At 41.9% G+C, this 27,900-nt stretch overlaps 1 protein-coding gene across 1 annotated transcript in view; it reads right to left on the bottom strand.

Moving 5' to 3' along the window:
- Window positions 1–346: 346 nt before the first annotated feature.
- cfap77 (cilia and flagella associated protein 77) overlaps window positions 347–27,900 on the bottom strand; it is a 32,768-nt gene continuing 5,214 nt past the window's right edge. Inside the window, exons 2-6 of the mRNA XM_088940664.1 lie at window positions 16,606–16,705; window positions 15,012–15,249; window positions 7,886–7,991; window positions 7,207–7,311; window positions 347–469 (exon numbers count right to left, since the gene is read on the bottom strand). Coding sequence (XP_088796790.1) covers window positions 347–469; window positions 7,207–7,311; window positions 7,886–7,991; window positions 15,012–15,249; window positions 16,606–16,705 — 672 coding nt within the window. The remainder of the gene's footprint in view (window positions 470–7,206; window positions 7,312–7,885; window positions 7,992–15,011; window positions 15,250–16,605; window positions 16,706–27,900) is intronic.

Consider the following 27,900-nt stretch of genomic DNA (forward strand, 5'->3'; position numbering starts at 1 on the left):
ATTAACCTGAAATAATTCATCTTTATATAAACAAAGGTTTAAATGAAGTGGAGATAATGGAACAGCAAAAATAATATTACTCCAGTGCACTGCAGCTACCCCAACCTGTGTAAAACTCTTACTGTCACAGAACATGTGTTCATAATAAATCACCACCATCTATGTGCATGCGGTGAAAATCAGCTGCAGCCTGAATGTTGAGATTTAATAATAAATCAAGACTAATAACCTACAAATGTAATTTTTATTAGATTTTTTCATTGAAAAAACACAGTGAAATGATCAGGAATGAAGTGTATGAGGAAACGCGTGTGCGATATCTCCTCCGAGCTCCTGGGCCAGCCAGCTAGCCGGTGCTGTGTGTGCCATGGCCCAGATGGCCCTGCCGGGCCGCCGGGTCGGAGCCGTGGGTGCTGACCGCTCTCCGCCGTGACTCTGGCTCCTGGAATGTGTCCAGGTGAGGCCCCACCTGCGGGGAGAAAAGACTAAAGCTTACCCTTGTTTCCACTAACATGGCACACGCTGTGGGACCGTGACCCCAGACAGTCCTGGGCTGGGAATAGAAATACACAGGGTCATCAGCGAGCCCGAGGAACACCTGACACTTGCAGTGGCCTGTCCATACTGGACTGCAGTCCTCTGGATGTGCTGCGTTACGCACACACTGACGCCCCACCCAGGGTGCACCCCGCCTTGCACCCATTGCTTGCTGAGATACTGTAGGCTCCAGCTCCCCCCACGACCCTGAATTGACCGAACTGGCTAGAAACTGGGTAGATATATGTATACTGTATATAGTGTGGATATTTGCTATACTCTGGTTAGAGAGGGGCATGTGTTAGCTAGCAGCAGTGCTTAAGATTTTGGCTTACGTGTAAGGGATAGGGACTCCTTATCTAGGGGTCAGTTTGGCACACCTGGGACTAACAGGATGGCATTGCTGAAATCTCATTCACACCACCCTCCTCATATGGTACTGTTTTAATGTGATCTAGGACAACCAGAATACATTTCTAGATCTGCATCAGACAGTACAAAAAACTGTGTAGAAGATCAAATAATAATTAATAACTGTAGTGCACAAAAACTCTACTATTGTAAAACAGAGTCTGGTGCTCATAGCTGAAAAATGCATTAGATTGTATGAGTGGGCCTTTGGTTTAAATCCTTGTTCACTTCAGGTTTATACTGATTGATTGAAATAAACATTCTATTATTATTCAATAACTAAATTCCAATATTAAATCCATTGTGATTAAAATATACAGAGAAATTCCTATGAAGAATGTCACATTTAGTATGGTGTATAGTTGCTTATATATTATAATATGACCTGACAGTAGTATAATTGCCTTGCAGATGTGTCCCAACAAAAAAAAGGAAGTGGTGTATTGTGTTGAATTCAAGCCTACACTGAACAACGAGGCAGACTTTTTACATATACAGTTGTTTCTGCACTAATTTATGGTCAATATAACATGTAGGAAGCAGGAGTCTGGAGATCGGTTTGCCCTAAAAGCCAGTCTTGGTCTGACAACTGCCTTATTAAGAGTTGTGTTTAAATGATTGTGTGCCAGCGATGCGAACAGTCAGGCTCCTGATGAATTAGTTGAAGACAGAGCACAGGAGTTGCCCAAGCTGTGTGTCACGTCTCACCTGAGCCCTCGACTGAAGACCTGCTGGAAATGTTCTAGGCAACTGCGCTGGTTCAGCACAGGCCTGATTGACGGCTCCTGATCATTACAGGAGCACACACAGACATGGACAAAACATCTGCACACCCTTTGCAAATACTGAGGAAGTCGAACAGCAGTGGCAAATAATGTTCTGTCTTATGCAAAATATCAGCTAAGAGACTGTGAAGTAAAATGAATATCTGAAGAGACTGGCAGCTATGTGAACTAATAGTCACAATACAGGGTTGTGATTTTGAAAGGGTCAGTTCGCACACTCTGTAAACAGCAGTATACAGCTGTACCATGTTCTCTTTATAACTGCAGTGCCAAATTGATAGAATATATTCTATATGTGGTCTGAGTGGCGTGATTTTTAGGGATGTAAATTGGTGAATCACAAAAACTGGTGAGGGATGATGTATGGAGTATATTTAGTTTGAGTCATACAGAGTTAAAGAGCAAGTGTTTTTGGTATTCACTAATAACCTTTGAGCTTTAATAGTATCTTCCTGTAGAACCAGCATATATTTGCCTAGGAAACATTGATTTATCTTGTTTTGTCTGTATCAAAATTATTTTTGAAAATCATATGTCAAAATAAACTAAGCGCTGAAGTTTTTCAATTGCAAAATAATTTAGGAAGTGTTTAAGAACAGGTGCTATTTTAAATACAAACAGGAATGTAGAGCAATTGCGAGTTTTTTGACTGTGACTCAGACTGAAAAGTCAACTTCTAGCTTTTTTTAGATTAAAGATTAAGTAAAAGTCTCAGCAGAAATATGTAAACAGTGGTAAATTATTTTTAAAGTTACAACAAAAAATTCACCGGTCTAATCAATAATAGATAGAAATCAATTAATGATTAATAATAATTACTTCATATTTTCTTTATCCAGGAAATGTTGGACTAATTACAAAATCAATTACTTGGTGAGATGATAAATATTTAATGTTATAGGTTTTTCTTGTAATGACAATGAAACGCATATCGAACAGCGTTCGTTTGCAAGATGCTTTCCTCATTTTCCTGCTCCTCCGAAAGTAGTGAAAGTAAGATGCACGCGAGGGTTCAAAAACGCACAGCATGGCTACCAAGAGCAAAAGGGGCCCAATGCAACGGGTCCCTCTGTGGCCCAGTCAGAACCAGCGAGGCCCCTGCGCTCGTGCCACTGCCACTGGCCGGCCCAGGTGCCCCAGTGCCCATCCACAGCTACTTCTCATTAAACCAGTGGTTGAGCTAACTCTGCAGTACAGCACGTGGTCTGTACTGTAAAGCGCTTTGAGAAATCTTTGGCATGATTACGTTAGTTTGCTTCACTGTGCCCCTCCTGCCCCTGCTGGCTCAGTATCCGCTGCGAGCACAGCGTGTCCACCTGCAGGAGGTGCCGGTGTCTTTCGAGCGCCAAGGCAGAACGCGAGAGCGAACGAGAGTGAATGGACAGGGGGATTGTTGGGGTGCTGTGTGAACTGTTTCTCAATCGATCAGCTTCTTCAAGATTCTGCCTCTACAACAGACATCAGATTTGACGTGACAGCGTAGAAGGAAGCTTGTCTCCAAAACATAAAAATTGGTGTTTATGACAAAATAAATTTATAAATATGTATAAAAGTTCTAACCAACGGAAAACTCTGTCACTCACTCTCTTCTGTGTTCCCTTTACTTTTTTTAATATTTAACATGTTGCAAACTGCTTGCAAGATGCTTCAAAGAGCGAGAAATTGCTCCTATCAGCTCACTCACCCCCACCCCGGGAAAAACACAAAGAAATTTTGCTTGTTTATTTTATTTATATATTTTTTTGTTTGTTTGTTATGGATTTTTTTTTGTTTTGTAAAAAAGCATGTCGCCTTTGGAACAATTTTGGCATCTAGATATCTCTTTGAAATACAGAAAAAATACATGCATTTAAAGAAAGAGAGAAAAGGGAAAGGAAAAGACGACACACAACAAACAAACAAATGGAACGGGCGCGCTCAGGAAAAGTCAGGGATGCAAATGTCTAACCCAAAGCCATCAGAAATGATACTTGACAGAAAATAATGAGAATTGCTAAATCTTTTATAAGGTTAACACTCGCCTTTCACAGTCAGCTGTCATACAAGAAAGAATTTAGCACATGCTTGCCGCAAAAATAAACCTTCATCGGCTCATTAAAGCTGACAGGCCTGGACGGCAGTCCTCAGCAGCCAAACGCCACCCCGTTTTGTGTCGGTAATTTGCAGTGGAGATACACACACAAAAAAAGAAGAAGAAAAAAATTAAGGGAAAAGAAAAAGCGAGAGGGGAAGACGGAGGGGGGCCTTGGGGGAGGGAGGTAAGATCGTTAGCGCACCAGGAGCCTGATTCTCTCCTAATTGGAAGCGTTGGGCATTGTCAACCGAGGATTTTCGCCGGCTCACTGACAGGTAGAGCCGTCAGGATGATAGCCCACTTGTCAGCGTAAAAGACCAATAAAAACAAACCATTTTTGATTTAATTGGAGGCTTGCGCTGGCCAGGGGGTGGGTGGGGAAGAGATGGAAGCAAGGGGTAAGGGGGGGTTTGGGAAGGAAATGTGAGAGAAATCATCACTTCCAGCGTGCACATCCACCTCCCCACTCCCACACGCCAGTCACTCCACCAGGAAGGCCTGGGTGGTGCAACGTTTTCAAAGGGTTGAGATCCGGGAAATCTGGCGTCGGGTCCCGACAGCGGGGCCTGCAGGAGTTATAATCCGAGTCTCTTTGAGCAGTTATGATCAGATCCAGGTGGGCAACCTGTTTTCCTTAAAGGGTGCTAATGCTTACAATATGTCTCTGTAAATGTATAACCTGTAAACTTTTAGATCCCGTTCTTGCAGGCAAGGTGTGTGCATCAGTTTACAGTGTTTCAGTGTAGAATGGGCAGTGGCCATGCTGCACTTGAACTGTCCTTAAGATCCCAGAGCTCTACAGTTCCCAAAGCCCAGTGCAGCAATTACCATATAGAGCTACAAGACCATGGGACACATCATGTGAAACACAAACAGGCCAGGCCAGCAATGATTAAGTATTGGGTAAAGTGAATGGTGATGCATTCAGTGAAATCCAGACAAACCTGATGACTAGCCTAAATGCAGTTGCCCAGGAGATCAATGACCACACAACTCTGTCTAGTAAGCATGCTTGTTGTACATGTACAATTGCATATAGAAGGAATTAATATTTCAGCAGCTACCAACTAGTCAAGCAACATACTTGGCAACAGTGGTCCGGAGGCCCCTGTACATAAACATATATATAGGGGAACTGGAACTCCTCATCATAAATCTGTGAATTCCACAGAAGGTTTTGGCCACCACTTAATGGGATGGTTGAGCGTTAAACTAACCATTAAATGTATCGATAGCAGATAATTACAGTTAATATTTCTTACAGTTAATAAATGACTGAATGAATCTATTTTTTGGTACAGGGCGACAGTATTTTTTGACCGCATATTTATATACGTTAGAATGCGGCCCAGTCCCCCCTACGCTAAATTTAGGACTGGCCACCCATGTGTTAGAATATGGCTCAGTCTACAAAATTAAACCTCCGCCTATCTAGTCCTTTCCCACTGCATGGCTCTGAGCACAGTGTCCTGCTCCTGTGAGCCCCATTATCTCGGGCTGTAGAAGTGTCTCCTCTCTCAGACAAGCTCTCGAGAGCCTGGATTCCTGCGTGTGAAACATCAGGCTCCCAGCTATCACTCCTCACTCTCTTCCTCTCTCTCATCCTTGTGCATCTAAAACCGGTGTTTTATTATTTCTGACAGAGTTCACCAAAGACATCTGCTTAGAAGGAGAAGGGACGGTGGGGGGAGGGGGCAGCGATCGGCTCAGGCCATCCATCAAAATTTCATGAAGAAGAACCGCTTTGCGGCACCTAGAATTAAGTGTCTTTAAGCTAGCCTCTTCCCTGCCCATCCAGTTCCATTTGTCCTTTCCAGTATGCACCTATCTCAAATTTAAGCTAACCAGCACTCTCCCTTACAGCGGTATTGATTGTTCAGTGGAAAGGAAACTTTTAATTTGCGAGTCACGGATCAGTTTGTTCAGGTCTTTAAGCAGCGTTGCTTTTAATGGACCGATATGTCATAGTAATGAGAAACCACTGCAGTGACACTGCTTGACTCTGTGTGAATAAAGCAACATCCAGACAGAGAGATGGGTAGGTTAGTAAGTAGGCAGACGTAACACACAATCTGAAGGGCTGGAATTCACAAAGCCTGTTACTCCATGTGTCATTAGCTCCATACTGTCTAGAGGAATTCAAGTAAATTCCTGGAACACTGAAATGAATATGGCCACTTCAATATGAGAACTAAGTTATTTCTGAGTTCTGTGATGCTATTGTTAGTCAGTCTGTGATAATCTACTTTCATTGTTAAAATTAATGCTTTAAAAAGTAAAAGGCTCAGTATGACACAAGAGAATTATCAGTTTTGTAATAATGTAAGTTCACAAAAACTGCCAAAGTTTAAGCCTCTTTTTTTTTCTTGTCTGATTTTTTTTCCTAACAAAAAACTAATTATTTAAATAGCATTTATTGTCTGGAATTAACACTCGGTTTTAAACACAGATCCTAATTTTTCTTCCTTGATTACAGAAAACTAAAATTGATAGGAAACACAGTGAAAGGCTTTTGATCAGTGACAGATTCAAAACCCTTTTAGTTTTGGCAAATGTATTCTGTGGTTTTCTATGAAAGACTGGACCACTATAAATAGGATATGTGCGGACTTAAAGTTATGGGGAATTTATTCAGTGGTGAAAGACAAGCCAGTGAGGCCCCCATTCTGAACACACTTGATACAGTAGATCAAGAGTAAAAGGGATCGAGACAACTGGATATCAAGGAGAAGCAGAACAGGGGTTTCCAAGGGGCTGGAGTTCAATGTTACCCCCCTCACAGATGCCCACTCAAGCCCACACTGTTCCTGTACAGGGCAGCAGGAGCGGATGAACTCTGAGCAGGCCGGGAAGAGGGGCAGGTCCCCTCCAGCTGCCGGGGGGAGACCCACACAAGCTGTTGGACAGCGTCAGGCCTTCCCCTCACCACAGGGCTCTGACAGGGTGGAGACGGACCTGACACCAATAAATTACTGGAGAGGCACCTGACTCAGGAAGGACACAAGGCATCGGCACTTAAACCTTCAGTCTAGAGCGGACTGCAAAGGCATTGGAAGAAAATGAAACTTCTCCTTTACCTAAAAATATCTGCGTTCATATCGGCTTTTTATATTTAAGACCAAGTATGAAACAAGTGTATGATGGAATCATGCAGCTTCTGTAGGACATAGGAGCTGTACCTACCAGGTTTTTAACCTCTTCGTTAAAAAAAAAAACTGAATGTGTCTGCACGCTTGAGTTTAAAACACTTGCCAATCCTGCTTTGGGCTACTTAATAGGCCATGGGCCTTTTGCTAGGCTTTAACAGTACAACAGTAGCTGAGGAAACCTGATGACTGCTGTGATGGTGCCAGGCCCGTACTCACGAGCAGAATGGAAGTGTAGGGTGGAGGATGTTACCTTTTGGAACCGGGGCAGTTTCCAGAGGGAGGTAGACTCCACGCTGGGCTGGCTTTGGCGCAGAAGGGATGTCCGTGTCTCGTAAATCTTCCCCAGCTGAGCCTGCTGCGATACATACAGAACAGGGTGTACTAACACACTGTCTTGGTGTCGTCTTTTTTTCATATAAATTGACCACATCCAGCTGTGCCAAAGACAGTTTTTACATCTCAGTGATTAGGAGATAAATGTTGCATTATTTAATGGACTTATTAAAGTAACTTAGGAGTTATTGATTAACCAATAGGATATCAGGCAGGTAAAAACAGTGGGGTACCTGGAGCTGAAGTGAAGTTTCTCTAAGGGTATGTCATGTTTTGTAACGGAACAGTATGGTACACAAACTGAGTGAAAGTGAAAGTGCTTGACACATTTTCCTGATTGTCATTTTCCTTTGTGCTTCTTGTGCAGATTGGGTCACAAAATCGCGACGGCTCTCCGGGGGCAGACAGAAGTCTGGGCCTGCTGTGGCTGTGCCCTCCGGAAGGGAGCGCGGCTCAAGCTCAATGTCAACTTTTCACCGGGGGCGAGGGGGCTGTGTGTGAGCAGGAGCCCCGATGTTGCAGCACGGTGTGGTGGATGTGGTGGACTGTAGTCTGCGCTATGCGCTCCCTCCCTCGCTCGCTCCTCACTTTCTCACCTTCTTTTGCCGAGACGCCAGTTTGGCCCGCTCCGCAGACTGCTGCTCCTCCAGCCAGCGCTGGGCGTACCGGTGTTCCAGCAGCTCAAAAATGGGAGTGGAGGGGCTGAGGGAGAGCCAGACAAGAGGGGCAATCAGACGCAAGTGAAAGGAACACTGCAAGCACAGAGGGTCTGCGGGTTATCAACGATCCAGGTAAGACCCACCTCCTTAACGATGTCTTTTGCCGGGGCAGTTGCTATTCACAGCCTCTTTTATCTTTACATTCAGCATATGCATCTCAGTCATCTGAAGGTGGAAAATGTCTACAAACCGCCAATGATGTACTAGAAGTTCACCTAATAAGATGTGCTTCGATTTTTAGAAGACATAATTGAATGTATCTTAAAAATGTTAAGTTAGGACTTTAATACAGGCTGTTTAATACAGGACAGAGCCTTGAGGATGCTCCTTCTGGGCCCTGTGTCCCTGGTAATGTATGCAAAGTAACAAGATATAAACTTGTTAAATATGCAAATATTTTTGAGACAGAAAAAAAATCACTGATTTACCTTGAGGCTGCTGTTAAAATCCAAACAGATATATATACTGTATATATGTGATACAGGCATTGGTGATACATGGCAAGTAACCAACAGTAAATGCAAAGTGTTGTATGTTGGGAATAGAAATAGGGGTTATATGTATGGAATGTATGAATAATGTCCTGTGGGAAAAGGAGTTAGACCTTGCAGTGGATTTTTCACTGTCATTAAGGCCTCATGGAGAATCCATTAACAAGTCAAAGAGGATGCTTGGGTATTTATGTGAGAGCGTACAATGCAAGCCGAGAGGTGTGGTGAATTTGTAAATGCCCTAGTTTTCCTTGTCTAAAATGTGCAGTCCCAGTGACCGCATCATAAGAAGGATCTTGGGTACCTTGGAGAAGGTTCAAAGAAAGGCTACTAGACTTATTCCCTTGGTGAAGTACAGGAGGCATGATAAAGGAATGAAAGAACCAAGTCCTTTTTAGCCATAGGAGGCAGTGTTTCAGGAGCGGCGAGACTGAGATCTTCAAATTCATGAAAGGAGCGAGAAAGATGGAATCCGGCAGCGATTTCAACCTTAGTTTTTCCACACCAAGCAGAGGGCAAAAACAGACGCTTATCAAAAGCAGATTTCAAAGTAATAGGGGAAAATAATTATCAATATAGGTGGTAACTGGGAGTCTGGTCAGGTAGTCTGATCTAATACTGTACATGCAAATCGTCCAGGAATCAATTAATGCTATTTTAATTTTTTTTTCTACTTTTAGCACAGAAGCAAGAGAGCTCTGATTGTCTCACAGACTTTACTTTTCCTGCTTCTGTGAATTAACAGTCAGGACTGGAAAACACTGGTGATACAGCAAGACAAATATCAGCAAGAAGAAAAAAAACTAAGAATATTTTGGTGTTTTTAGTTTGGGTTTTTGAGATTAAGAAGAAGTCACTAAAATATGTGCACATTTTTTATTTTGCTGTTCGTTTTTCTCTTTTGCCTAAATTCAGGTTGCAGTATTTGCTACATGTTTAAGTTTTTTCCGCAATCGAATGAAACATAGCAAAGACAGAAAAATGCAACATCTCTTCATAAAAAAAGGAATAAAAAAACAGTAAAATAATAAGGCGATAAGTCGCTAGTTTTAAGAAGCTGCAGCATAAAAAATACAGAAAAACTAACAAGTTAAAAAAGTCTGGTATGTAGCGGAGGAATATTCCCCTCTTTCCAAATGCAAGTCGATCTGTCAGTGTCTAGTTCTCCTGACGAGAGCGGCAGGGCCCAGAGATGAGAGCTGGGTTCAGAGCGATGATGTATTCCCTCAGTTGGTAATCAGTGCAATATGTAGGTAATATGTGGGGCTGCAACATCTCAATTATCACTTGTGCCGTCACTGACGTGCAGGGTTTCGAGCTTGGCCACCCCTGCAGTGACTTTTATTGCTTAATTAGTAGGCACCACATGCCATAGCGTACCCTCCACTCCACGCGAGCTAAACCTTAATGAGTTTGGACAGGCTGCTAAAAATGATCCAATTGCCCTCTGTGGGCGGGCACTGGAAACGTCAAGACCACTGCTTGGTGCAGGCCAGCGTCTGCCCCAGTCCTCGACACCTTGGTTCTGTCGCCCCGGTCCACGCAGATGACAGCTGGAGACCAGGCCACCTCTGTTGACCTTGGGACTACCTCTCACCAACATCTTCATTTGCAGCTTGAGAAGAGAAAAGCTCTAAGCCGAGTTCTCTGTAATAACACTCCGGCGGAGTGGACCGGCATTGTTCTACAGTGCCTGTCCCCACACTTATTCATGTGAGCTCAGCCTCAGCCAGGTGGGAATAGGAAAACCAACGGCAAGACACTAACAAATCTGACCGCTTTCAGACAGATTTATAATTATACTAAGCCTACATCACCTAAGCCTATACATTCTGTTCTGAGTTTTCAGTGTTTATTCTACAACAGCATAACCCCCTTTAAAATGCAATTAGCTTTCAATGCATCTTCAGTAGATCACAATGAAGCAAAACACATCCATTGCCCTCTGAGTATAGGGTGCTTTTCTATCATTATTAACCATCATTTCTTAAAATACCACAGTAGTGTTTATTGCATACACATCTCTTTTCTGTTGAAAAGAATACTGTCTGAGATTTTTAACACCTGGAGAAAATACATGAGGAACCTTACGCAAATATATCAGCTAGTAATCCGCAGGGCTCAAATGCTAGTTAAACAGGCTCTGGTAATTAGTGTTACCCATAAACTCTGCTTGATAAAGCAAAAGAGTCAGTGGCCGTGATGTTAAGTAAAATTTCAGCTTTATTTTAAGTTGAACTTTAAGGTAAATTTATATTAATATTTCTAATTGCACAGAATATAAATGAAAAATGCAGAGCAGTTTTATTTGGATATTAAGGCCACACATGAATACATTTAACACGGGCAGCCGAGGGGATAGGGGTCAAAGACCAAACTTGGCTGGCTAAACAGGGCCTCAGAAGCACGAGGATCAAATACTGGCACCAGACGATCACAGCGCACTGTTCCTTTCATTTTACTGGCTTGACAGTCTTTTCAATGCTAACATATACATTTGTCAAGATCCAGCGCAGCTGGAAGAAAAGGTGCAATTTCTACTGCATTACTCTGCAAGACGGGGGGAAAAAAACAAAACAAAACATCTGTTAGTGAGAAAGCGTGTGTTCCTGACTTTGCACAGATATCTTATTCCTTCATTTTAAAGGTTTGTAGACCAAGGCCTTGTTGAACAGATGTGTTTCAGGTGCAGTTCCTCAAAATGCTCCCTCTGTCACAAACTTCCTTTTTCGTTGGAGGCAGGGTAAGGAATGCATACAAATCCCAGACCCGCCATTGGGCAACGGGATGAAAGCGGGCACGTGTGTTTGTGTGTGGAGGGGGGGGAGAAGCGGAGGGGTTCTGAGTAAGACCCCAGCACATGCTCATTAGAGTTGACCTTGGCACTAGGAACCAGCGTTTGATGGATAAGGTACAGGGCCAAACAAGACCCTGGGGAGCCATGATCTTATCTTTTACTGTACACTCACCTCCTTTCTCCTGACCCCTCCCCTGCACACTCACACATTCCCCACTCTGCAGGCGTCAGGAACAGAATAAATCTGTGCCTGACAGAGGAACAGAGCCAGAGACAGGGAGAGGGAGCAAGAGAGAGAAGAGGAAAAGACAGGGGAAAGAAAAACAGAGAGCACAGAGCAATTGCGCACCGCACACAGGGGCGTTATTAGCTAAATAATTCAGTTCCATTTTTACAGTGTCAGTGCTTACAAGGGGAAAAAAAAGAAGGAAAGTAAGAAAAAAAACCCTGTCTTTATGCTCTTGTGTAACAGTGATGAATTTCTGATGAAAGCAAAACCTCTTAACTGTCTAGCTCACTGAAGAGCCCAATGATTAATCGGTTTCCCTCTTCCACCTGTCTCTCAGCTGTTTCCCTTCATGCGAGGAAGACTTTTTTTTTTTGCTCTACTATCATACCTTTCACCTGTGAGTGAGGAGAATGCTTGAGTTTAGTAAACTGTATTTCAATCAGAGTAGGACAGGAAGATGTAATATACTGAATATATATACAGTATTGTAGTACGAAAGAAAGGTAGGGAGGTATTTATTATGATCTGCAAAGATAGTTCAGGTTTAAAATTTCTGAGACAATGTACAATATAAGTTATGTGTCCCTACCGAATTTCTGGGCAAGTTAAGCCAGTATAAAGACAATGTCTCTGCAGAAATCTGTCTAGAAATATATGAACATTACTCAGAGCTCTCAGAAATACAGTCATCTCACATTTGAATAGTATTACAAATGTATCAATGAAATGAATTCAAGAAATGTTTTTAGTCTATATTAATCTATATTATTTATAATTAAGTATGGATTTATTTTGTGGTATCTGTGGAACTGTTAAAATATTTTAAAAAATGGAGCAAATATTTACAATGTTCTGCTTATATAATCTGCTGAATTAGTGAAGTCTTGCATCCTCTGTCCTGCTGTGTTCAAAGAAATTGATATAGTTTGTAACTTATACAGTTTTTTCATGACATTTATTTTTCAAAGCTAATAACAGAGGTGTTTCGATATAAACTAAAACAATACATATCATTTTCTAAATGCGATATATTTCTTAATGACATTTATTCATAATTATTTATGGACTCAATACCAACCTCCTGTTTTTAAAATAAATCCTTACCTCTGTTATAGAATAGCCATAGTAAGCTCTCATTTAAAATAATATCTCTCATTTAAAATATTATTGAGACGGTAATTTAAAATGTTACCCTAAGATGGCTATTTATGTTACATTTACACGTATTGGTCTTGTTTTACTCTTGTCAGAGAATTGTGTTAAGTGTATTTTTAAAAGAACTCACTAAAGGTGTTAATAAAATGTTCGGTAGATGGGCAGCATGATGGTGCAGTGGTTAGCATTGCTGTCTCACAGCACTTGGCCCTGGGTTAAATTTAGGACCTGAGCTGCTGTCTGCACGGAGTTAGTATGCTCTCCCTGTGTTGTGTGGGTTTCCTCCCACAGTCCAAAGAAACACTGGTAGGTCAGTTGGATTCTGGGAAAATTCTGTGAGTGTGTACGTCTCTGTGTTTGTGTCTGTTTGCCCTGTGATGGACTGGCGTCCCGTCCAGACTGAACCCTGCCTTGCACCTGTTGCCTGCTGGGATCGATTCTGGCTCCCCTGTGGCAATAAATTGAACGAAGTGGTCAGAAAATGGATGGATGGTCAGAAGATAGCAGGCAAGTACTTTTAAAATTCTTTAATTCTATCAGCGCAGTCTCGGGCAGTAACAGGTGTGGTTTTGTGCAGTCGTCAGGACTAGGCGCACGATTAAATGATGTCTGCCAGTCACAAAAATCATTGTTTCACATGTCTGTGTGTCTGAACTTTTCATGATCTAATTAAGACCGTAGTAGTAGTAAGATCCTGCAGTGGAAAAACGTGAGCCTAAAAAAATGAAAAGCACTGCACTGAAATTCAGAAACATAAAAGGCAAGCCTAATGGCAAAAAGAGAAAACAAGCAAATGATTGTTAATGGAAATACACAATAATGTGTCTGAGGAAATCGAGCCTCTTTTTTCAGTTAAGTAATTTTATTTAAAAATTACTGCGGGGTTGCTAATTGCCTGATATAAGTGTGCATTTAACCTCCATTTACTGGGATTTAGAATTGATTTTGAGTGTGATTGGAATTTCTTTGCTTACAAGGCGCAGAAGATTAAAAGCTCTTAGATGGCACTTTGTTGAATCTCCCTGTCAGGTTCCTGAAAGCCAGTGTTAATGAAAACGAACAATGTCTGCCTCTAACAAAAACACAGCTTAAACTAACATTAGCAGGAGCTTCAAATGAGTGTTTATTCTCACTCTGAAAACGGCTCTTTAACTGCACTTTAAAATGTATGAGGATCCCAAACATTTAAAATGATAACATTAATTTTTACTAAGTACTAATGTTATTGTTTTACGGGATGGGCAAATTAGCAATTACTTTCATATTTGTGTCTCTCTTCTTTCTCTGTATGGTTGAAAGCCAGTCCTTCAGTAAGTGAAACAAAATGAAACGAAAGAGAGTTTATTCATGTTAGTCTAATTTAAGACTAATTTTAATGACTTGTTTTTATGAGAGGCCTATAAATAACACCTCCCCTCCCCAGGTGTTCAAACACCTGATCCTTTGAGAAATATATGTAAACTGATTTCAGCAAATGTTTATGTACAGTAGGTGTTTATAATTTATCAATATTGCAAAATAACTTTGCCTAGTTCAACAAAATCCTCCTTTATTGTCTAGGATGAGCTTTGTGGCCTTGTCAAATCATAAGTACATGTTCACTGATGTTCACTGAAGCTCAATCAATCAAACCCATTTTTCTTTCAGCGTACAAGATACCTGCATGTTGCAAAGTTGACAAATGGGTTTCATCCTGAGTAAACTGAGCTTTTTCAAGCAGTGTCCATTTTAGCTGTGAAGTAGGGAGGCAATCCCACTACATTTTCCACCCCAGTTCTGCCGGAGAAAAGACACCAGCATAGCACCCCATGGGCCCCAAAGGCCAGAGAGTGGCCTCAAAGAGACGTCACACATCCCATTCTGAGGCTAGCAGTCAGTTTCTGTTCCACAGCACTTTCTGGTGAAAGACCAGGAATGAGCTGAAAGCATGAGTTTTCAATTCCAGTTTGCAGATACTCTAGTATGCGCTGTATAGGATGCAGACACACAGGTCCCAAAGCAGGAATCATTGGGACTGGGGGACCGGTGGCTCTGTGGCTCAGGATCTGCGCCTGTGGCCGAAAGGTTACCAGTTCAAATCCCACGGCCGGCAGAGGAATTCTGAGCAAGGCCCTTAACCCCAGCTGCTCCAGGGGTGCCGTATAAATGGCTGACCCTGCGCTCTGACCCCCAGCTTCTCTCCCTGTCTGTGTGTCTCATGGAGAGCAAGCTGGGGTCTGCGAAAAGACAAATTCTCAATGCAAGAAACTGTACATGGCCGATAAAGTGATCCTATCCTGCTTTAAATCTTTACCAGTGTGCTAGACCGGAGAGGGGGGTCAGACTGCTCACCGCGTGGAGATGCCGAAGGTCATGTCCGGAGGGACGTGCGGTCTCCGCAGTCGGGAGCCCTCTCTGGCCGGTGAGCGACGGGGGATGTCGTGCGTGGCGCGGTACTGGTAGTGCTCCTGTGCGGTCACCAGGCCCGATTTCACTGCCTCTCGGTTGAGTGCCACAAAGTCCTTGCCCATCTTCCGGGAGCTGGAGCCGGGCAGAGAGGTGGGTACAACCGTCACCCAGTGGGACATTGCTGCAAGGAACGGAGCACAGAGAAATGTTTGAGCCATCTGAGCGGCACACAGACGCAGAGTTTTTGAGTATCGTTCTTCAGACCTTACAGCAATCTCTGTGTTCTGCCCCTTCTGTTTTTACCTTTTCTATACCTGTTTTTAATTTTGATTTCCTCAAATACGTATTCTTCTCACTAAAATAATACAAACAAAAAATCTATTGTTCATGTATGATAATAAAACATGTATTTCAAAAATTGTAAATATAGTGGGATGCGATAATATCAGTCTCTATCAGTGAGTTTTGAATAGTTGTGAAAGTTTTTCCAAACAAGTATGACTTCATTTCCCAGTTATTTCTTCTCTTTGACAAGACCAGTGCTTCCTAGGTCTCATTACTGCTGCTACCGGTTGGCGTTTTTATATTCTTGTCGCAATTATCATAATTCAAAAAAGAATAAAAAAAATAGATACCAGTTCGTTTTCTGGCCTCGCAAAAACAGAACACACCAGATCTGACTTGTTTTTCAGAGAGCTTGGTGTTTTTGTAACAAGAAAAAAAAAAAACAGCGGTTGATATCCTGAACTGACAGTTCATCACTTATTAGACTTTTCCAGGTAGCTCAGTATAGCTATATTTTGTCTTAGTTCAGAAAAACATCAGGAGTCAGCCTGGGTCGTCAATACACTCAGACACTTCAGTGAGCCCTGCAGCACTTAAATGGCAATCAGCATACCGGCTGCAGGTCTGGGGAAAGTTTAGCTTTTCAGAGACTCTCTCTCTGCTGCTGTAGGTTTGTTAGAAAAGCTCCAAAGTGCTGTAATTTCCAGTCTACTGCCTGGCGGTGAGGTGCAGTGGACTGCAGGTGTCATTAGTTATGCATATTGGATGTGACATCATGGCTGTCACGGTGTGATCTTTGCGCCCCCATGTCCTCTCAGCATAGCTCCTCTGGCCCTAAGGGTTTAAATATGCTTCTTGCTGGTGTTGCTGCTGTCCGAGCTGTGAGCGCCCTCTGCAACCTGGTAGGCAAACAGAGACTGAAAGCCTTAACGATGGCACGGAAGACACTCTCAAAGTTGCTTTCTTTAGCACGCCTCTTCTGCTAATTACTGCAGCATGGCAGTGCATGACAGATCTGTCTAGTTTACAATTAAACGCTTGCACGTTTTACATAACACAATGTACACAGACGCGAATGCGGTGAGGTGTGTTGAGTCACGTGGTCCGAGATGTGTGGATCTTAGTGCTTGAATAAAAAGGACTGCGAAATGTGGTTTCAACAGTTCAAAGCTGGGATGTACAGCATGGTATTCCAGTAGTTGCAAATGCAGGAAAGGAAGGCTGTGGGGGTGTAGTGATCAGAAACGCCAACCTTCTGGAACTCCTCCATCTCTGCTGGGGTTGATTCGCCCATACACAAAGTCTTGGCCTGGCAGTGAGAATCCTCTTGGACGACTTCTTCCCAGCTCGCTCTAGAGAAAAATAACAAAACCATTTCAGAAAAGCACTACCGCATAAAACTAACAATAGCGAAACATTTCATCTACTTCGAAGCAATCTGATTGTGTTTAGGTAATTTCTCTTCAAATAGGAATTCCCATCATTTTCATGTCAATTTTCCTTTCAAAACCAAACTATTTTATTTAATTTCTGCCTGTAAATTATTCTCAACTCATTTTGACACACATAGTACTGCACATATTCACATATACACACAAATAAATTGTTTTAAAAAAAGCCATATTTCAAGATGTCTACATGGGTTAATCTCTCAGCATAACAACTGTTTATTGACATTCATTTGTTTAGTGGAGAGAGTATGAGGAACAAACCAGCTACATTCTCAATTTAAATATATGAAAGCACTAATTCCCATTAAACATTAAATATGATGCTAAAATTATTTTGAATGAATGGCAGTTTATTAAATAAATATTAACACATTTCAAGACAATCACATATTTCTAGAGTGGTTTGTTTAACTATATCCACTTAGTTTAGTAATTGTAACAAGTAATTTATTTGTTTGAAAATGTTAACTGAAAATAGTCTGTCAAAACTGCTTGGCTGGTATGACGTTTGTATCAAGATTATAGTGTGATCGCCAGGATTAGTTCAGAGAGGGGGAAGGTGTTTCCTGATATGAAGAGATTCATGTACTGTCTGATATAATTGAGTAAAACTGAAGGAGGAGGATTCCCAGTTACAGGAATTACCACTGAATTACCATTCTGATAGAGGTTTAACTTTTCTTAAAAAACTGCACTGTTTAAAAAAACAAAGCAGTAAGGAAAAAGAAACAATTCAAACAATAAAAATGACATATGAGAAGGAAGAATTCAGCATATTACATTACCTTAAGAGTGTACTTTTGATCTATAGTCCCTTTTAATGAAATTTGTAACACTGGGTACCGTATCAAGATGTCAGTCATGGTGCAGTGTGTAAGGCAATGGTTCTCTTAATGATGTATGATTTGTAGCAAGATGAAATGATTGTAGATGATAGCCTGATTTGTTGGAAGGCAAGCCTTTATCTGGTTTAATGGAACAAGTAATAAATAAAGTATAGATATCCTTCAAGTCAAGTCTTGCTTTAGTAGTGCTTTTGATAGTACATTGACACACATACAGTACATCTCTCAGTATCATGATACACACATTACATGGAAGATTCATTGACACATGGTTAAACATGATACCCCTGGTGACTTAAAGAGATCTACAGGAACTTTAACTCTAACACTAACTCAAGCAATTTTTTTGGCTGTTTTAATATTGTACAAATTAAATTAGCATGCTCTGATATTATAAACAAAGCAACATAACCACACAGATTTCCTTTTACAAAGTTCAGATGGGTTTCAAGCAGATGGCGATAACTCCAGTGGTGTCGAAGCTTTCACACCGTCGCCTACAGAAGATCCCCGCAAGCCTTTTGATATCAGGTTTTAAGACGCGTTTTGTTGTCCTGAGCGTCTTTTTCCAGCTCTAATTGCTGGAGAAATTTTAATCCCGGGCATATTGTGGCAGAGGGGGACGTTTAAAAGAGCACCAGGAAAAAACTGTGGGCTGCCAGTCAAAAGGCTCGCCCGCCTGCCTTTCCCGTTTGCCTTTGAGTTTCCAGGAGGGATAAAAAGCCAGGGCAAGGAAAAAGCCATGGCGCCCATACAAAGAAGAGATTATGTAAGCCCAAAACCCCTTTATAGTCTCATTTACCGATTATCTGTTCTTTTATTGTGTCTTAATTAACCAGCCGTAGGCCTCCGCAGAAAAGAGGGGCCCCGAGATGAGAATAGGCTGTTTGACGAGCGGTGCAGGAATGGTCAACAGGGCACTGGAGGCCTCCTCGAGCTGGCTAAGAAGGGGAGGCCTGTAAATAATTCAGGGAGAATTACAAAGAGGCAGAAAATGAGGGGACATAATCATTCCTCACATCATGATCTCCACGCTCACTTGAGTTCTTCTCGTTCTATTTTCCGCGCGTCTTGTGTACATTTCGGATTTTCGGAGTTGCTGGGATTAGTTGACCCCCCGTGGTCCATCGCTGCAGCTCCCCAAACATCTCCCCCACCCCACACACACACACACACACACACACACACACACACACACACACACACACACACACCCACACCCCCCCCCCCCATCAGGTGGGAGTTCTGTCTTCGGAGCTTAACGCATTTCTGCTGGTTCCCAGGCGTGTCTCACTAGAGCCGGGCCCAACCCAACATGAGACTGTGCACCTCCACTGCGGAAGCCAGCCAGCCAGCAGGCATTTGTCATCTCTATAAACTATTTAACCACACTACAATTCTCACTTACCGATAGAAAATAACATAAAAAAAATCGGCGTGAATGGAAAAGGGTGACACCGTGACAGTTTCTGACGAGTCATGTACATTTCATTGAAAAAATGCCTTTTAAAATATGAAGGCCGTTTTAATATTGATTTTTTTTTTTCCCCCCAGAACCTTTGTAAAAAAAAAAAACCCAACAACTTATGACACCAATAATAAAAAAGAAAAAATCCATTGGAATCTTGTTTGCCTTTACCGAGCTTCTTTCATCATGACATTAATAGTAATGAGACGAATATCAAAATAATCCCTTGGTTACTGTTAGATAACAGACAATGGTTTCTGCTTCTCAGCAGATGAAATGTGCTTAGCGGACTGCCTCAGTAACAGACAGGGCTTTCCCACAGGGATTTTGTCGTCTTTCCCAGAACTAGAGCATTCGCAGACAGACAAATGTATTTTTAATTCCATTACAGCACGCCGTTATTTTCACCATGTGATGGTCTGCTCGTTTCTTGATTTTCCTGTTAACCTTGCTCCCCCTGCTTGCCCCCCTCTTCTAGAACTTGTCAGATGAAGTGATTGCCTAACCCCCCTACCCCTACCAGTGGCACTCCGCTATTCTCATTTGCATTTACACGCCCTCGCTGTGCTGCTCCAGAGCTGCCGAGATTGATCTAGAGCGCGACTGCGTGTTTTATTGCTTGTCAGGCTCACCCGGGCGCTGGGCGCACAGGAACACAAGTTGCATCTCAATAGCAGGAAGAGGAAAGAGGCAGAGGGCAGGCCCGGCGAAGGTGCGGCGCTCGTGTGTGCTTCCCCTTTCAGGACCGCACTTCACGTATTAAAGCACATTGTAACCTGCTGCAGGAATGCTCGTGAAGTGTGCACGGAGTGTTTCGCTTACCGTGTCTCTTAAATCATTTCTAAATCAGATGTACAGTGCAAGGCAAAAAGCTGAAAATATGAGGGATAAAACACCTAAGGTGCCAAAGAGATCTGAAGGCCGCAAAGCTTCATACTACCGTTCACCTCTTTTTTTTAACTTAACTGAAATTGTGTCTGAGGGAAAACTGCTGCTTTGCTAATGTGGCCTCATGGTACATCTTTCACTTTTATTAACTGTTTATGAAACAGCTGGTTGAAGAGTTTCCTTGGATTTAAGGGATGAGAACCCAAAAAAGCAAAGAGCTCAAAGCACAAGGATTGTTTTTAAAGAAAAGAAACCAGGGTAAAATGAAAAGAATGCAGACTTAATGCAGGAATTCCCAAATCCATAGCTTAGGATCTGGAATCCAGATGGTTTTCAGGGTCTCTTTAAATTGCCAATCGCTTAAAACCTCCGAAGTAAGGTTAATTTATCAAATGAAACCATACTTAGACGGTTTAACCAATCTTGCAAAGCTGGTTATAATTTAAACATAATTATTTAAACATTCAAAACATGACTTTAGACTAAAATCTTATGCGGTCATGGCACAGATATTCACAGGCATAAGAACCTCAAGCACCTCCGAAGACAAAGGTCTTTAATGTAAAAATGAACAGCAATGGAATAAAAATGTAAGTGATGTGCTGTTCAGTGAAGTGTTGCAAGTCTAGGCATCTTCCATTCAGAAGGCTTTGTAATGCTTGTGGATATTATTATGCAAAGCAGTGAGATGCTTAACAAAACGCTGATAATTAAACAAAAAATGTTTTGGGAAGTGTCACACTTCAGCACATGCATATGGGACTGAACACATGGTAAACCATATGCCATTGAACAGTAAACATCAGCTTGGGGAAGGATTCCTGCAGGAAAATAATTTGCCCGTGAGGACTGGAAGATAACGTAGCTATGCAGGCAGCACGAGGAAACTGGGTGGAAGTGTAAAAAATAGTAGACAGAAGTCAGTGATGTAAAATATTGTAACTCGGTGAACCTGGCCACCTACATGTGGATAAAGTACAAGGACATTAAACCACTGAACTAAGCCAATGGGGTGCCATTTGGACAAAAGATGCGAGATCAGGGTTTACCAAGTAGAACTGTGGGACTAGGAATGTACCCTTTTGTGCAAAACCAAGGTTTTAGCCTACTGTTTAAAGCAAACACATTATGTAAGAGCAGGACTAGGGTTAAGCACTAAGAATGGAACACAGGCACAGTGGTGAAGCACCGAAGCTCTAGGCAGTAAAGTCACCTTTATTCTGCAAGCCCAGAGCTGGTGGAGTTAGAGGGGTACTATATCATCATCTTGTTGTGTCTTAGACCTTGAGCTTAAGAACTGGATTTTCACATGAGAAGCCTTTTTAACCGACCAGGCTGTATCCTCCCCCTGTATAAATCCACCGTCTCCCTGCAGAAATGAAGTGTAATCCTCTTTTTAGGGAAATGAATGAGCGCTTAGCCGATACGCTGGCTCAGTCTGCATGCAGCTTAAAAGGCGCTTGCTGCGCGATCCTTTTACACAAACTCTGGGATAAACACTCTGCAGAAGAATAATTAGAAGATAATGGGAAGTAATGCTCCCCGATCTGTCTGATTAATTATCTGCTGGCTCTGCAGCATAGCGCCATCTGGCGCCTGAGCAAGAGACAACAGTTTGACTGGCATCTCAGATACGCGAAGCTTAAGGATAATCTTGTATAACTCTATCCACCAACAGTCCCAGCATGGTGCGTGTGTGTGTGCATGCCTCTGAGTGCGTGAGAGAGAAGGTGCTGTGTTGTGTTAGGGATAATGTGAATTTACTCTCCTTTACTGCAACCTATGCGCTGTTTGTGTCCATGCTGTGCCGTAGCTATTAGAGGGGGACCTGAACAAACTCGGCACTTTCCTCATCTTAAGGGCTCAAGATTCCAGTAAACTGAAACAGAAGAGTAGCTCTGAGCCCCCCTGGTGTCCTCTGAATTTAATAAGGCCCACTATTGTGTTGAACCTGCATATATTAATTACTAACATTTGCTAACGTATCAGACTACTTACAGTATAGGCATTGCCTGCCAAAACACGACGTGAAGATCTTTTCTTTTTAATATTTACAGATACTTATATATTTGTTTGTATTCTCCACAGTTTCCACTGAGCATCTTAAACACTTCAATATGTCACAGACAATAAGAGTACATTATTTACTCTTCTAATGTATTAAGAAACCACTGAGAAATCCCATTTTGAAAGACAATTTTTCAGGTTTGGTTAAAAAATTCAGTTCTTGTAAGCCTGGGATTCACATTCCACTGAGTGCAAGATTTTAAGAAAATACATATTTATATTTTAGCATCACAGCTTTAAAAATAAGACTATTTATGTAGAAAAAATAGTCCTCAGTGAATGGAAAAATAAAAGAGTTAGTAAATTTGCACCGCAAGGCTTTAGCAGTTAGCTTGGACAAAGGTCCAGCAGTCCTACTTTATCACACTCTCCCCTTTCCTGACACTAATCTTACACTCTCGTCTCACCCCTGGTTTCCCCCTCTCCTTTCTGCATGCCACCTCTAATTCCCCCCACCCAACTCTTCTAATTCTCTCCTTCCCTCCTCAACCTGGCTGTTTATTGAGATGCTAACTCTCTTTATGAAAGCCTAATCCTGCAGCATCGGGGATAATTTATGAAGCATTTACATTAAGAAGGGCGGCTAATTGGGAGCATGTGTCTCCATAAGCCTCAGCAACACCAGCTAACTACAGATGAGGCTGGCGGAGATTCTGTGCATGATGTTGGGTTACTTTTTTTACTTTATTTTCTTTAAATTTAATTTGCATTTCATTTTATGCACTGATTTATTTTCATCCCAGAAAAGTATTTGGCATGAAACCGATAAGAATGGCTGTGAATAGAATATTGTCTTGAATGTATCATATGCTTCTTGTGCCATATGTGTTGCATGTATGAATGAGGTTGCAGGAGTAATTAAGGGTTAGAAAGATATGGTAAATTAAATGCATCTGTTTCAGTGTTGCACTTCTCTCTGTGTTCCACTTTTTAAATATGATATTAAAAAGGATGAGATCCACTGGATATTTCATTGCTAATTAATAGAAAACATGAAAATGCCTGTATTACTTTTCTCAAAATCCAGTCTCGCATCCAGGAGTTTGATTTCATAAATGGCATAAACAGCAATAATAATAATAATAATAATAATAAACATTTAACAATAAATGCTAATGTTTACAAGAAACTATGCAAGACTGAGGACAATGCATCTGTTAACTTTGAGTTTATTTCACGAAGTAAATTGCACATAAAGTTCCTTATTCGTGCACTGTGATGATCCTGCTATGATAAAGTGAGATGGGATGTGCAGCTGTCAAGCTCTGACCGAATCTGTGACAAGAGGTACCTGCTATATCTTTGTGCACACTCATTTACAGTATCTCATCCTTGCCATGAGACCAGCAGTATGAGAGCAGCTCCATATGTGTTCTAATTTACATTGAGCCATTTATTATTATTTTATTGTTATGGGTCTTTGTCTGGCATTACTTGTACCTGGACTGGTCACATCTGGCTTCTATTAATAATGAGGAGGCTGACTGATCCACAGTGGAGAGTGGAAAATAAAGGAGTGCATTTTAATCCTTCTAAAACAAAGCCATACTTCTTTCAAGGTACGAGGAGGTGCAGTAACGATGGGGTGAAACTGTGTAAAAATATAGCAAAAACAAAGAACATAAGCATTACAGCTGTAACGTATAAAACATACTAAGCGGAATGCTTGGCTTGAGGTAATATTAACTTACTAATAGAGCGATACCTGAAGAGAGATGTAGACAGAATTAATACTGTAGGTATGGACATTGCGGAAGTGCTGACACTGGCTACACAAAGCGCCCCAAATGGAAAAAGACAACTCAAAACATTATTTTTGAGTGATTTATCACGGGTAGTTTCCAAAATAGTAACTATGCGCTGAGCATACAGAATTTTTCAAGCAAAGGCAGGTATAATAAAGATTGTAGTTTCAAAAGGAAGGCATCTGGATGAATGACAAATAATGGACTTTCAGCATTTATTACCTGGACATTGGCTTGGTTGTTTTTTCCAGTTTAAACGGTCCCTAGATGACTTTTTTTTTTCCTCCCTAAGATATGACCATTTCTTGAATTTTTCAATCCAGGTTTAACGTACAGCACTTGGGCCCCCTGAGCTGCTCCTCGGCCCTGTCACCCAGGCGGTGTGCTGGAGCAGTGAGAGCCTGTTAATCAGGGTGAATAAAGTGACCAGGACTAAAGCACAGACAGGCTGATCCGCGACGGGCCCCATTGTGGGTGCACACAGTGACAGAAGCGGTAAATCTGCTGCCCTGATCTCTCGTTTAGGAGCCAGGAGGGAATAAAGCCATGAAAATGGGATTTATTTAGCATGCCTCATCAAAAGGGAATTAACAGAGTTTGGGGGGTGGAGGGGGTGGGGCTCATAACTGCAGCCCAGAGACAATACAAAAGCTATTCACAAATTAGGATGTGCATAGATTGAGTGAGTACCACTTGCCTCCTGCTAAATCAATCTTTGCAGTTTTTCTGAGTTAATTGTGGGAGGCCAACACTTTGTCCCATGCACTCCTGCAGTGTGGTCCAGTGTCTCACTCACTCCTTCCTGCTCTAAATTATTGGCACAGTCAAGTCTACTGATCATAATCACGCCCCTGGATACAGCAAAGCTGACCAACTCATGAACAGAAATAACTCAAGAAGAACCGAACACGGTTGAATGTGATTTCGCTTCAGAAATGCAGATAGTCTTCTTTCACCTCTAATCACAATTTGCACTTAAAAAAGTAAAACAAATATTGCCTTTCAAATCACTGCTGTGTTCATTCTTTCCTGCCTCACAGCCTGAGCGTACTAAAACAAAAACATGTGCTGAAGACTTTGATTTAAAGGAACAGCCACACAAACTGTCATTAAAACGCTGTAAAGGTTTGACTTTGAGATTCACATGTATGTGGTTTTCAGCTGTTACATCATTTTCTGGTTTTGTTCTTCATTTTTTGAGGCAGTATCTTTGCTTATCAAATATAATAATGAGGAATAGGTAATGTACGACTGGCAAGCAATCAAGAGGCAAAAGTGTAAAATAAAAACAGCCACTGCACTGTAAAAGATCACACATCATTTCAAATTATAAAACAACTGGGAAAGAAGGAAACTGAATTTTCATAGCACGTAAAAGACCTATACAATATGAATTTTCTGCAGAAGCAGACATACTGGTTTGATTAAATCAATGTATCAGGATCCAGTAGTTTCAGATGATGAAAAGCTACACATCGGAGTACTTCTCTTCAGTTATGGTTCAAAGGTTAAAGACAAATGATCCAATAATAATTAATTATTTCATGTTTTTGTGCTGTGAATCTTACGCATAAGACAATTCCATCTATTCTGCATTATCTTTCACTTGGGGAAGGCGGGGGGGGAATTGAGCAGTTTGTATCAGCACAGCATGAAGCTGTGTGTTTGTTGTACAGTGCTGCACAATCAGCACTGTTAATTGCAAACAATCATCTGACTTACAAACTAATCGGGAAAAGGATTTGTCATACTAAGCGAGCAGATATTGCCGCTTACATAAATGTAATTAAAATAAAAATATATATCAGGCACAAGTTGGAAAAATACCCTTCTCTGAAAGGACTGTGTGTATGTCTTTAGCATTTCGTGTCCATGCACAACCTCTGCCCCAGTGTGTGATATCTCCTCTGGTCTACCCTGCGCCGAGTCTCCTGTCCCACTCCTCCGCAACGCACCAGCGTTTCAGGGACGCGCCACAATACCCGGGAGGGCCAACCCCGCGTGCAAGAACACGGGTACGAGAAACAAACATCATCAGTAACCTGTCCGCCACAGACGCCACACACCTCCCGCCCACCCCCCACCCCCCCACCAGGGCCGCTGGCTCCAATCCATCTGCGGCGGCCCACAGCACCATCATTGCCAAGGCACATTACCATGATTTATAGCTCCCTCCGCTGCCGAAAACCAATAGATCAGCGCAGGGAGGGGAGGGGGTGGGGGGGAAAGGGAAGGATTGCTACAGCCCGGAGAAAAACCCACTGATGATGAAGTGCTCTGTGGCACTGCAGAAACACTAACCTGCAAGCCTGCAAGCCACCTCTTGTTTAGTGTTTTCCTGTCTCGGCTTCCACTAACATTAACACCGACGTTCCCTCTTTCAGAGCTGCAGCACAGATGAACAGCGGATTAGAGGATTTCTGACCATGGCTGAACCGTTACTGGTAACAGCCTGTCAATAAGGCCTTTGCGAGAATCGCAGCCACATGAAATGTTCATATCAACACTTCCCCTTTAAGGTCATACTGATTTCTTTGTAACAGTATCTTAAAAGTCTGTACCACCAAGTGTCCTCGTCACATTTACGTACATTTGAAGACTCAACGGTTTTATGTTTTTTTTTGTGCACTCTTTTGCATTCTATTGAGTGAAAGAAAACATTATTTCCAGTAAGTTAAGACAACTGCTCATATAATCATTGCAATACATTTTTGTATTTGCAATACTGAGACAGAAACAATCTTACACAGTGTGGACAGGACAATACATTTTCTGCTGTCAAATATGGTGTTTTTACATCTATATATCTCTAAATAACAGCAATATAACTAATGCCGTTGTATTTGTCTCATTAATATGGCAAATTAATGTGTACGACAGCAGTTCAAGTCCAATCCAAATTTCTAGCATATATCTAGGTCAACACCGAGTCTGGGTCAACCACTTAGTGAGGGAGATAACAGACAGAAATATTGCACAATTTTAAAAACAAAAAAGTCAGAATGAAAGGGAAAAAGAAAAAAAAAACAGATGACACCTCTATTGTACCAGGGTATGTGCCTAGCAAAATGGAAAACAAAAAAGAATAAAAAAAATCCTTTATCCAACAAGGGGATGGCAGCCCTCTCTTGATTATCATAGTTATTTAAATACAGTAATCTCATTTTCAGCATTAGCCAAAGGGGCGTGAAAAAAATTACTGAAAGGAAAGGGACTGGGGGGGGAAGGAGTGCACAGATTTTCTTTTTCATTTTTTTTTCCAACAGGAGGGATCTTGGGGGGGGGGGGGGGTTAATATGAAATGAAATCTTGCAACAAAAGGGGGAAAAAAAGACGCAAGCTGCCTCATTCTTTTTCTCTTCCAGTCCAGTGCAGGAGTTGATGAAGTTTAAATGAAGCAGAATTAGGAGATCAAGAAGACACAGAATGCTGACAATATCTGTAACTCCCTGGGAGCCTCCCCAGCCAGCCTGAACCAAGGGCGATTCAGAAGAGGCCAGTCGCGCTCGGGGAAATTGAGAAAGGGAAAAGGGAGGAGGGTGGAATGGGGGGGGGGGGGATGAGGCAGCCTAAATGTGATAATCTCCAATCACGTCTAACATCAATTCTGACAAGGCTCCTGTTAATGAGCTCAGTCAATCAAGCGTGCTAGGTGTCTTTTTCGGTGTTGTTTTCTACTTCTTCCTCTTGTTCCCAGATTTAATCCCTCTCACTCCAGCTAGTTGGAGCTCGGCATCGAAAAAAGCCCATTAAACAGGCTTCTCTGCTCTTGTCGATCTAAATGCTAACTACATGGGGGGAGAGGGAGAGGGCAGGAGGGGTGGCTGGAATGGGATGTGCTCTTTTTCATTGCGGGGGCTAATCTCGTAATGATTTTGTCTCCACAAGCAGGTGGAATGAGAAAACCGCAAATTCGCATCTGCTGGATAAGGATCATATCTGGGACCGGGATCTGTAAAAGGTTATTGAAGTGAAACAAAGAAATACTTTCTTGTACTTCCGTTGAATAACTTATTACACCTTCCAAACTCACACTGAGAAAGTAATCTTCTCTTTATTTCACCAGGAGGAATTCCTGGGATG

The sequence above is a fragment of the Atractosteus spatula genome, chromosome 23 (genome assembly GCF_055471065.1).
Source record: "Atractosteus spatula isolate fAtrSpa1 chromosome 23, fAtrSpa1.hap1, whole genome shotgun sequence".
Classification (NCBI taxonomy): Eukaryota; Metazoa; Chordata; class Actinopteri; order Semionotiformes; family Lepisosteidae; genus Atractosteus; species Atractosteus spatula.